Source organism: Botrytis porri, assembly GCF_014898465.1.
Source record: "Botrytis porri strain MUCL 3234 chromosome Unknown BPOR_002, whole genome shotgun sequence".
NCBI classification, from domain to species: domain Eukaryota; kingdom Fungi; phylum Ascomycota; class Leotiomycetes; order Helotiales; family Sclerotiniaceae; genus Botrytis; species Botrytis porri.
In genome coordinates this window covers 3156751-3169728 of record NW_024066076.1, presented here as the reverse complement: position 1 = coordinate 3169728, position 12978 = coordinate 3156751, and the positions used below count along the sequence as shown (strand labels likewise).

At 37.7% G+C, this 12978-nt stretch overlaps 2 protein-coding genes across 2 annotated transcripts; one reads left to right on the top strand and one right to left on the bottom strand.

The window, feature by feature from the left end:
* Positions 1-1849: 1849 nt before the first annotated feature.
* Positions 1850-3346, top strand: EAF01_001945 (uncharacterized protein; the record flags this gene model as incomplete). Its single annotated transcript, XM_038910195.1, has 2 exons — positions 1850-1879; positions 1934-3346. The coding sequence occupies 2 exons, from the start codon at positions 1850-1852 to the stop codon at positions 3344-3346; spliced, it is 1443 nt and encodes a 480-aa protein (XP_038775007.1).
* A 5871-nt stretch (positions 3347-9217) lies between these two features.
* Positions 9218-11919, bottom strand: EAF01_001944 (uncharacterized protein; the record flags this gene model as incomplete). Its single annotated transcript, XM_038910194.1, has 5 exons — positions 9218-11197; positions 11253-11351; positions 11404-11521; positions 11584-11678; positions 11752-11919. The coding sequence occupies 5 exons, from the start codon at positions 11917-11919 to the stop codon at positions 9218-9220; spliced, it is 2460 nt and encodes an 819-aa protein (XP_038775006.1).
* Positions 11920-12978: the final 1059 nt, after the last annotated feature.

Here is a 12978-nt window from a genome sequence, read left to right as displayed (position 1 = left end):
ACCGATTTTCCGATGCTATCCTCTTTATGGTGTTGTAAAATCACGAGGATGGACAAGGAGGTAGTGGAAGGAAGCACCAAAAGAGATCCTTTCCCAATTCTTCTACAACAAAGATTTTCTGCTTTGACAATTCCGGGGTATTATCAATTTCTTCATTCATTCATTCATTCTCTTACTCACTCACTCATTCATTCATTCATTCATTCACTCGTTACCAAACTTCCACAATAGATACTTCCCATCACTTTGATATCACGTGCTGATAAGCTTTTCCCGGAATAGATTGATGCATCCTTTCAAGGGGATCTCTAGGATTCTAGCTTTAAAAATAGAAGGTTCGATAAGAGATCAACACAGCAGTTCCAAGGTTAGGTATTCACCTAGTCGCACCGGGTACCTTCGTAGGTAGCATTCATTTGTTCCAGATTTTACTTGAGTCAATTCGTTTGCATCGATCGCTTGACTACGAAGTAGATAGATGTTCTTTTCCACTCTGTGAGCTTCTTTCTTCGTCTGATATCTTTCTTGTCCTCCGTACTGAATCTTACTTAGTGATGAAGTGATGCAAAATAAAAATCAGATGAAATTCCCCATCTCAATACCCAATGTTCTGTCGTATTCCACTCTATTCTGTTGTACTGTTCCATTACTATGATATTATATGATATTGACAACTGGCTTCACGGTTTGGTCTCCGCATATCTCGGCATAACACTTTTCTTGAAAAGTTATAAGTGGTGGTCGCATAACATAGAAGAAGAACAAGGAGATGGGGGAAAATGGCAAATGTAATGTGACAAGCAGAAAAAGCCCGTCCAACATTTTCCACCACCCATTCTTTGCGTAAGTATACTCTCATGTAGGGTGGCAGCTTACTTTCATTAGTTTGCTACGCCTTGGGGGATTGTCTGAGTCTGAGCATGAATAATACTTGCTTTGCGCGACTCTTTAGGTGCAAGAGGTGCGACAACTTATTACGAAGCGGTAGAATTTGATCTCCCCCCCCCACCAGAAACACATCTAGTAAGAAAGTTTGGTGGCTCATTGAAAGTTGGCTTTGGTTGCGAATTAGCTTGACTTTGACTCTAGGTACTTGGCTCTACTTCACTTGACTTTACTTGTCCACCTCATCGATTCCAATGATGTTCCAATGATATTCCAATGATGTTCCAATGATGTTCCAATGATGTTCCAATGATGTTCCAATGATGTTGTAAAATTAAGGTTCATGGGCCTCCCCGATGATAGTAGTAACCCGGTCGGTGAAGACTATAGTGTCCGTTAACCAATCTACCTTTTTGATGTTGATAGCACCACAACGGGAGCGGGAAAGACCTTGCCCCTTTTACCCGGAGCCAATATGAATCACATTACAAAGACTAAAAATGTATGATCCAGGTACTGTAGGTATTGAAGTATCATCATAACAATCAATATGGTTGAATTGAGGTCTCTATCTAACGATCGCAAGTGATCTTCACACCTACCAAGATACCTACGGAGAACTACTACGGTTACACAATTGATATTTTGAATCACGTCCACTGGTACTACAATGGATCGCTGTGGACTGTGGACGGAAAATGCAGCCCTTTCTTTATCCGGCCTTGCGAGTTCGGATCTCCAAAATGCCAAGACCAAACCACAACTTTGGGTCTTATCGATAAGAATCAAGCTCTCATCACGTGGAATCGGCGAAAGATTTGTCCGGCTTTCTGAAAAAGATTCAACGCAAGCAAAGAAATATTGATCAAGCAGTAATATATCCAAGAGCAATTGCTCAAAACACGAAGGAGCTCTTGCATCTTCAGTCTCACGGTTGGGAGAGATATAAACTCATTCCACCACAATGCCAGACTCGAAATTGCCCGATGCAGAGGTAATTTTCTTTCATGAAGATTTATATGGAGAGCTTAAGCTAATAAGATCTTAGAAGCCAGCTTCCACTGCAAATGCAGAAGTTAAAGTCGATGCAAAAGCTGCTGCGAAACAAAAACCACCTAATCCCATGTGGAAATACCTAGGATTCGGCGAAAATTTTAGACCTAGAGTTCCTTCCCGCAATTGGATGATATTCCTCTCCATTACTGGATCATTCACAGCAGCCGTCATCTACGATAAGAGAGAAAAGAAGAGAGCGCAGAGAAAATGGTGTAAATTAGTGGAACACATTGCGAAAGAACCTTTGGGGGATTCTCGTACTATGCCAAGAAAACTTACTGTTTTCCTCGAGGGACCTCCAACGGACGGATTACGGGTTGCGCAAGATCATTTCAAGGAATATGTTAAGCCTATATTGGTAGCTTCAGGTTTGGATTGGGAATTTATACAGGGCAGGAAAGAGGGTGATATTCGAGCGGAATTGGCGGAGAAGATTCGTAATGCGAGAGTACCATTTGAGGAGAGCAAAGAGGGACAGGATCCCATTTTATCGACAAGGAGGAATGCTGGAATTAAGGAATTTGATGGGCCAAGAGGTGATATAGTACTTGGAAGACATACGTGGAAAGAATATATCAGGGGTGTACATGAGGGTTGGTTAGGTCCATTAACCGAACCCCCTAAACCTGTGGAAGAGAGCCCAGAAGGAGCAGAAACCCCAGCTCCAACCTCGGAAGCCGGAACTCCAGCCGATTCCTCCCTAGGAAAAACAATCCACACAAGCACCAATACCGATCCCTCTAAATCCGAAGATGCATCACCTACCACCACCCCAAGTCCTGAAGAAAAACCAGCAGAGGATAAGAAAGAAAAACCATCACATCTACCCCCCTTCATCTCAACCTCAGAATACGCATCCGCAACCCTCCCCTCATCTTGCCCCGCAGAACTAGACCCTTCAGCCGCAATCTCATTCCCTCATATCCTCGGTTTTCTCAATACTCCCACCCGTCTCCGTCGCTTCCTTAATCGTCGTCATCTCGCCGATCAAATTGGTCGTGATACTGCTGCCATCATCCTCGCTACCTACCGTCCCTATCACGATTCTAATTCCTCATCTGAATCTACCGAATCCGAATCCCCAGAATTAGAACAAGCCACACTTCTCAAAGAAGAAGAAAAAGAATGGCATAAATCCATTCGCACTCGTACTCCTACAGATCCAGAGAGAACATGGTTAGAACCCATTGTTCTGGATCAGAGAATCGCATCTCGAATGCGTAAAGCTGAATTGACGGCTGAAGAAGAAGAAAGGGCGAAAAAGATAGTAGTTAGTGAGGAGGAGGTAGAGGGATGGATTAAAGGTGGATTGAGAAGTTTAGCACGTTCGGGAATTACTTGGTTTGCGGGTGATCGGGAAAAGAAACCATGGGAACAGGGAAATGAGGGAGAGGAAAATGAATGAGGAGATAAATGAGGAAGGAGAGATTAAAGTAAAATGGGTGAGCAGGCCCTGTATGATCATTACGAATGGGCGGTGTGATGAATGGATGGGGGGGAATACCTTGTGTACACTGTACAATGCTCTCCTCTTTATTTCCATCAGCGGCGATCGTTTGATAGGCTAGGCTAGGTTGGGCTTGGAAAAACAGAGGGATACAGGGGGGAATTCCTCGAGTATGAGTGTGCTTTGTACAATATTGTATGTACAGCATCATGTATCATTCATCACACATCATAGATAATACCCAACTCTGCAATTGAAAACTCAAATCAAATTCAGAATCAATACCAATACCAATATTAATATCAGAATGAAAATGATAATCTAAAATTCATCTCATGGTTCATATATATATATATACATATATATATACATACATATATACATACATACATACGCAATTACTCCGCTACCTACTTGGTCACAAGATAGGATAGCTGGAGAACAGACAAGACAAGTGTTGGTTGGGATTTGGAAGTTGGATTCATATCTTGAGTTAGGGTTATTCTTCTTCTTCTTCTTCTTTCATGTATAAAGTCCTCCCATTCCTCCCCTCGCCTTCATTCCCTTCCCCTTTAATATCAATCATCAAAACAATCAACCCATCTCAATAAATCAATCCTCCCGCATCCAGCTCACCGAAATCTAAACTTCTCAACCTAGTTCAGTCAAAGTGCGTATTTCTCGCTTAATATTTTCTCTCCTTCTATAATTGAACTTGATTATATTGGAATAAAAAATCTAATCAATCAAATTCAGTATATATATATAAATTTGATATAAAAAGTGATGGTTTAAACATTCCAATTAATATTTTTATCAGATTTCAACTTCTATTTTAATATTCTCGAAAAATATCATATAATAGTAACGAATTAAAGTTTATTTAGCTAAATCTATTATCAAAATTTATACCGGATTTGAAAAAAATGTTTGATATTCTGGTTCTGTTTAAAAATCAGGTATTTTAATATAAAAAGTAACCAAATGAGGAAATTATTTTGGTATATTTAAGATTCTGATATATCCTAGTTCAGTATAGTCAAGTTCTATTATACTTCCTCTTTCCTTTCTCCTTTCTCGCTCTTCTACATCTATTTTCATAAAATGCGTATACATATATATAAACAAGTAGACACTGTGACAATCTGAAGAGCACTAGGGAACCGGGATATATCCCTCGATAACTCGGGATATTCTTTTTTAATTAGAATTAGGAATTAGAGAGTAGAGAGTAGAGTAGTTGTAAATCAACCGTAAAAGGGTGAGTTGATTGTTAAGCGAGTTTTATAATGTGCGAGTGTGTACTTCGTAGGTATGGACTAAATTGAGTTTTCCTATTTATTTACGGATTGGTTATACACTAAAGGGATTGGAACATCAAATATACATTCAAAGAGATCAAGATTCAGATTTGAAGAAAAGAGTAATTGTGTAGTAAAGCTATCAATCACTCATGATCCAAAATTCAAATCTAATCCGCTTCCCATACAATACATCACCATAACTCGAATACAAACTCACCAAATCAAAACAGCACATAATCTGTTCATCCCCACACAATCCCAAACTACAAAACCTCAAACCAAAATCCATACTATCTACCATCTCCCAGAACTCGAATCCCAGAATATACAACAGAACCCCAAAGCACATACCCAAAGCCCAAAACTCCACCACAAACACTCACTTCCCCCATCTTTCCCTCAAATATGTTCCTATTAAATCATGCTTCCATCACATACGACCATAGACTGAAGAGAATTGGGCATCCCGTCCGCTCTGCCATACACAAGCTTCAGATCGGTAGATTAGTAGTTGGGTGGGTGACCACCAGCGAATCCCTACTGTTGTATGTTTTACTTTTTTATCTCCTTTATTTTGTATTTTTCAGAGAGGGGGGGGAGGTTTCCATGCCAGATTGTCCCCCTTTTTGTTGGGTGTTTTGAGATGTGATGTATTGGTGATTGATGTATGTTTGATTGTTCACCTACTTTTTTTGACATTTTGGAGTTGGGCAAAATATTATTATTCGTCTAACTCAAATAAGAATTCCACTTACTCCCTGCAAACACGAGACATGGATGGGACTCAGAAATGGATAGAAGCCAACTTGCAAACGCAGAGATGTATCGACACGAATAGATAGCCAGTAAACCCCAACTACAGCCAGCCAATCCCCGATTTCTTTATACCCATCCATTATCAAGTATAAATAAGCAGCATCCATATACCATATACCATCGCGAAAATCCCTCACAGTCATCTTCACTTCCTCGTCTAGAGGCTAAAATCTCCACTCACTCCACGTATTATTCAGATTTCACAAGAAGAATAACTATACTACTATACTACTCTATCAATATACCCATCCATCCACCCTCTCTACCGCCCTTTCCCCTATTCGCAGCGGAAAAAATAATATGCGGGATTTGACCATTTCCACAACATCTTTTACAAATCTCCTATTTTCCTTCCAAACTAAAGATTCTTACTCTCGAGATTGCTCATATTCTGATGATGACCTTTCGTGTATGCATGATGATAAGAGTCTAGAGTAGAGGATAGATAAATAGATAGATAGATAGATAGATAGATAAATAGATAACGTGGTTTATCATCGAGTGGCCCATATCATCAAGTGGCCCACTTTCATTTCAATTTATATCTATCTCTTTCAATATATATTTTATTAACAACCTATAATGAATTTGAATAATCAAGAAGCTTATATACTCCTTATTATCAAAACTATTTATAAAGATAAAAAATTAAATATTCGAAAAGTTATTATACTCTATAATATTCCTTATATAACTCTTTGATATAAAATGAAAGATTTATCTCTTTATATAGAACTTAGATGAATTATTATAAGATTATAGAATTAAAAGAAGAAGTGATTGTTTAATATATACTTGATATAGATTTAAAAGGATTTCCATTTAAATTAAAGAATATAGAAGATATAATGAATAATATTCTTAAATTAAAAAATGTAAAATATATTGGGAAGCTTTAAGTATATCGATTTGTAAAGTATCGAATCGAATTAAAGATGTGTTTTAATTATATTTATAACTTTCAAAGAGCTTTTTATAAGGATTCTAAACTTTTTGAAAAGTAATTTCGATTAGTTATGAATATATAAGCGAAATATAATATTTTGAATAAAGATTTCTATAATTTCAATGAAACAAGCTTTATAATGAGAATTATATATATAATAATAATAGTAATTAATATTAAACAAAATAGTAGAAACAAGATAGTATAGTTAGGTAATCGAGAATAGGCTATAGCAATAATATATAGAAATAAAGAGGGTAAAATTATTCCTTTATTTCTAGTAGTTCAAGAACAAGTTCATTTCTCCAATTAGTATATTAAAATGAATCTTTCTATGGAATAAACTATTAAATTTATATTTAATGGGTGAACGAATAATAAGATAGATTTAAAATGATTAAAACATTTTAATAAGTATATTAAGAATCAAAAAAAGAGTAAATATCGAATATTGATATTAAATGGGTATGAAAGTTACAAATTAATAGCTTTTCAAATATACTATAAAGAGAACAATATTATATATTTATATTTATTATTATATTCAAGTTATTTAACTCAATTATTTGATATTGATTATTTTAGTAATTTAAAACATTTATATAATGGTCAAATTGATGGATTTATTAAAGTATATATTAATTATATTTTAAAGATTGAATTCTTTATAGCTTTTAAAATTATATATAAAAAATCAATTACTTTTCAAAATATAAAATTAGAATTTCGAAAAACAGGTTTAATTTTATTTAATTCTAAAGCTATATTCTCAAAATTAGATATTCAAATTTATATATCTACCCCCCCTTTTTTCGATTTAGATTAATAGATTTCTTAAATCCTTTACAACTCAATAAAAGCTTTTTCTTAATTAGTATTAATTAAATCTCAAATAATTTATTATCAATTAAGCTTTTCTATATTTATATTCAAAATTATACTAATTTTAGTTAAGGGTATAAAAAGATTAGCTTATAAGAATATACTTTTAAATATAAAGAATTATATATTTCGAATAGTAAATAAGGTATTAAATAAATATCGATATATAAAAAAAACTTAATTATATTAAGAAAAAGTGCTTATTAAATAAGAGGCTTTTAATATATTATTTTAATAAAAGGTTGATATTTAGATTTAATATAATGAATATTAAAAAGAGGGGAATTCTAATAAGGAAGTATTTTCTAATTGATATTATAATAAATAATAGAAAGACAAAATATAATATAAAAACCTATCAAAATAATATAATAGATCCTAAATTATTAGATTCTTAATAATTTCAATTAATTGATTTAATTATTGTTGAATAATATGGGTTTGAAAGTGTAAATTGAGGTGAAAATGGGTCACTCAATAATATAGGTCATTCGATGATAAACCACGTTAGATAAATAAATAGACAGAAATACATGCTGTACGAACGATGAGTTTGTTTGCATATATAGATATATCTCTTGCCCATCTAATCAGATAGAATCCAATTCAATAATCAAATCCTTCATAGCGAAAAGATATCTATTCATCCATTCAAGAATCAAAGTATAATAAAAACATAACGAAAGGAACATCCTACACTCTTTCCCTTTCCCTTTCCCTTCTCTTTTCCTTTCCCTTCCACTTCCTCACCACATCATACCCTCACCACATACTATTCCTTCCACCTTCTCCATCGCTTCCTTCCTTCCTTCCACCTCCTCCAGCTTCTCCAGCCTTTTCAACTTTCCACATCGTCATTTCCCACCACTTCACTCCCAACTCTCTCCCAACCAAACCCAATCAAACCCAATCAAACCCAACTCAATCCAACCCAACCCAACTCAACTTAAAATCTATCAATCAACCAACTAATCATCATAGACATCAAAGCCATCAAACCAATCGGCTCTTCCATTAAGAATCAATTCAATTCCATTTACTATCTGAAGCAATTCGAACCCGAGGTAACAGGTAAATAGATGAGATTGGAGTTATGGATATCAGATTGGACATTAGATAGCTTATATGAAGGAAACATATAGTAGGTAGGATAACGAGGAAGGAGAAATGCCACTTGACCAGCTCAAATGTACCTACTTAATTTGATGAAAACTTTCGAATCCAAGTCAAATCATATTGTTCCCCACTATGTCTATCCATCAAGCACACCCCACACATCACACATTACACAAATCAAGAATCAGTCACTCATAAATATACTAATATTTAAAATATAAAATACAATTGATATTTTGTAATCTCATCTCATCCCATCTCACATTTCATGCAACCAAGTGGTTTCGCTCACAACTACCAACCCACCGAATCAGTTTCCTCCTCCAAAACATATTTGCCACTTCTCAACATAATACAAGTCCTATTTCCCAAAGCCAGAGTCAAAGATGACTCTGCAAAAATGCATCTATCCATCAACACTCATACATCCATTCGCACACCTAGAACGATGTATCCCATTCCTCATCCTCGTGATACGTAAATTCGCCATTTTATTCCCTTCTAATTCTCCATTCCAACGCCAGTCACAAACAAAATTGTAATACAAGGAGAAGAATGAGATTATGCTCGCGTAAATCTCGCAAAAGTAAATTCCATATGAGGTTGGTACACTGCAAGATCGAGGATAATCGACAATTGCAGGAAAGGGAAAAACGAGAACCTAAATTGTGTTCAAAGGCAGAGGCAATGATGACTATTCAACTAGAGGGCGAGAATCAAACCCTGTAAAGCACCGAATATTGTGGTGATCCATAATCACGGTATTTAGTGAGCTGTATTTTGACTCAATTGTGGCTCTGAAGGCTTTACGGGCGGAGCAAGATTTTGTGATCTTGGACTCGGTGATAATGGAGCAACTGGGGGGAGAATGGCCGGCGTTGTTGAGCCATTTGATGCTGGACGCGGGGGAGAATGTTTTGTAGGAGAAATTCCACTGATCGAAGATGGAAGAGCCGATGCATGACCTGGATCAAGTGGATCTTGATCTAATCCTGGGGATGATGCGGTTATCATATTAAACCGTGAGGCTCCACTTGGCGTTGCGGCATGCCCATTGTGGTCAAAGGATGAACTTGGTATCGGTCCATTCTTTTGAGATGGTGTCAATACAGGAACTCCTGCAAGAGGGGATGAAAAGTTGAATGAACTTCGACGATCGTTGTGCTCTTTGTGAAAACCATTAAGGGGTTGAACTGGCACATCTCCATTATTTTTGAGATTTGGCAAATCCGCATGTTGTTGGATAGGTGAAGATATTGGCGAGCTTTGAGGCTTTGAAGGGGACTGGTTGTACCGAGCCGCGCCATTGGTAGTCAAGTTCTTTGGGGGTGGGAGAGAAGTTGGACTGTGGGGAGCGGGAGAGGAAAAAGGATTACTGTTACCCAAACCATTGTATCGCGATAAAGATGGACTTTCTCCAATGGGAGTTTCAATGGATGGTCTAATATCGGACTTGCCGATTGGAGAACCTGCGCGCTCATTCCTGTTCATAAACTTTGGTGGTAGAATAGGTGGCGGTTTATTCTGTGACCGAGGTGAAGAACCCTTTGCTGATTGTGTTGACTTATGTCCTCCATTGGTTGTAGAAAATAAATGTAGTTGAGGTGCTGCTTTTTGTGGTGAAGCTGGAGTTGACGATAGGCTACCATTTGGCATCGCTCCATTATCTATACTAGGAACGCCATTTTGTTTGGGTGCCACTAAAGAGGAAGAAGATCCAGGTCGACCAAGCTTAATCTTCATCGGTGGTTGAGTTTTTGCTTTCTCTGCTTCCTCAGCACGACGTTTACAAGTCGTGCATATGAATACAAAGTCCTCGCTATCAGCCTCAGCTTCACTGACTCCAACGCACTTACTATGCTGCCAAATGTTGCATTTTTCGCATGCAATACTGTGGGTCCCATCATCAATCTGCCCATAAGCGCCACAGATACAGTCAAAGATCCAATCATCTTCTTCGTTAAGTTGTTCGAGCGCCTGCTTCTTCTTTTCAATCTCGGCCTTCAGATGACGTTCCGAAAGACGACCTTCACCCGATCCAACCTTCCTACTATCCTCAGAAAGATTGGCCAATTCGTCTTCATGGAGGATGCGACGTGCTTCTCTTTCCTTTACTCTTTGTTCCCTAGTCATCATTCGTGATTCTCTTTCTTTCTCCAGCTTAAGCCATTTTTGTTGTTCTTTCTTTGCCATTGCTAAATCTTGTTGTCTTTTGCGTTCCGCCTCTCTGGTTTCTTCTTCCTGCTTCTGTTGCTCCATCTTACCAGCGATTCTACTAGATCTCTTGGCTGTAGCCAATTTTTCGATATTGATCAACTCGCGCTGCTTTTGTGCTTCTTTGCGCTTTCGAGCTTCTTCTTGCTTTTCCAAGAGTGGTAATACATCATCGACAATGCGTTTTCGTAATATTTTCTCATTTGGATCCCGAGTTTTCTCCATTGACGCTGCGAATGCGGTAAACTCTTCAAACGAAACAGCAATGCATTCCCATTTTGCGCCACCAAACCCATCGTCCACCTTTTCTTCCACCTGTGGTTCTACCGATGCTTCGGCTTCACTGTCGATTGTGTCTGTTGTCTTCCTTCGTTTGCTTGCTCTTGCAGCCGCCTTGCCTTTCTTTGAATTCTTTTTGTATGCTGGAGCTGGAGGTGGTGGTGGTGGAGCTTCAGTACGACGATATAATCGATTGTCGTCTAGAACAAAGTATTCGCGATCATCCGAGTCCCATCCACAAGGTTCGATGCGCTGTGTCCAAGAAGTTAGTAATGTTGGTCATTGAAATAAATCGATACTTGCTTACCCATGAGGTCTGTTCGATGTCCTTGGTTTCTTCCATCCTCTCACGAATACGGTCTGGACTGATCATGGCCCATTGAGTAAGTTGCTGTAAAACTCGAATCTACAATAACCATTAACAAAGCTCGGTGAAGTATAGCTCGACAGGTGCTTACCTTAGTAAAAGCATCGAATTCTGTGAACTTGGCGGGTTCCTCTTCAGTACCAAATGGATTGCGCTCGGGTGCTTTGGCAACATATTGCCTTCTTGTATATTCATCGAAGATCTCAGGACTGTTGGATTTAGTAAGCCAAGGCTACGTTGTTTAATAAAGGGATCCTATGAGTTGACTTACGTGAGCCCTCGATGAGCAGAAACAAACTTCAATAGAGCAAGACCAAGCTCTGGCAGAACAGTCGAGTGTGTTTTCAAACATTCCATCTCCAGTTCCTATCATGTTGAGACAGGTAGTTAGTATTGAAGTAGCATTTGGATAAGGCTAGAAGGAAGGCTGATGTAATACCTCGATTCCAATATTCTCATCGATTTTGACCGTCCTGCCAAAAATGAAAATCCATTGCGCAAGATTTGCAAATTCCCACATATTTCGAAGTCGATCAATCATACTTGGTTCTCTTGGAAGCTCACTGGCTTCCATCTCCTGCCTTCCACGCTTCCTGGCGGAGACCATCTTGAAGTCAAATTCAGAGATCTCGGTACAAGGTGTATAAGCCTTTGATGGTTGGTTGACGTCGCAAACGCAACAAATAAAGTTGATAAAAGGCAGACGAACAGATAATGTTACCATAGAATAATTTGTGAAGATATTCACAAAGCAAATATTTGTTGGATTGTTTCCAGAATTGTAGAATTAGTTGGGGTAAGGGATTATGTATTTTAAGGTTGTAGGATGCACAGAAATGATGGACGCGGTTGGATTTGACTTGACGCGAACTTGCTTAATTCATCTCTATTTTAATTTATTTTGGGGGTACCGGATATCTTGGAGTTCGGCAGCTGTATTGAAAGCCTTAGGCATTAATAGCCGCAGGTTTACTGAAGAATGCTGAATGACATTTATACGAGCATTTACCGAGGAATTGATCTGATAAGAACCATGATATACAACAATGAAGAGTGTGGAATGATATTTAATAGATAATGGATCTTACAACGGTGGAATCATATATAGAACGAGTACCAATATAATCTTAATTACATGTCCTAAAAACCCCCCGAGTCAATACGAAGAAAGGACAAGATACACCTCTCCGGTTAGCCCCCAGGTTATACATCTACATACCTAGTATGCAAATAAGGTAGCTCGGGTAGGTAGTCTGAGCATATTGGTCTTGATTCAAGATTGATTTGATTCTTTCTACCATCTACAAAGAGCGGATATCATCACCCAAATCGATATTCTTCCATTGCTTCATCATCCTCCAATCATGATATTGCCCACAGATCTATGATAGGTAGAATAGAGAAGAGCTGACGTAATACCTAAAATAGGTAGGCAAACTTTTATCTATCAATCCATCGATGAATTCATTTTCCTTCATATTCCTCTCTTTTTATTTCTTCCCAATCCTTCCTACCATGAACCAATGCCAATGATGAAAGAGAAGTTGGATCATGAAAGACTCTCAAAGTCCATCAACTTTGAAGAGCCATGCTATGCTGTGCCTTCAATCCATGACGCTAAGTCGTTTGAGAAACCTCGAAGTACTATATAGAAAAGCTTTTATAC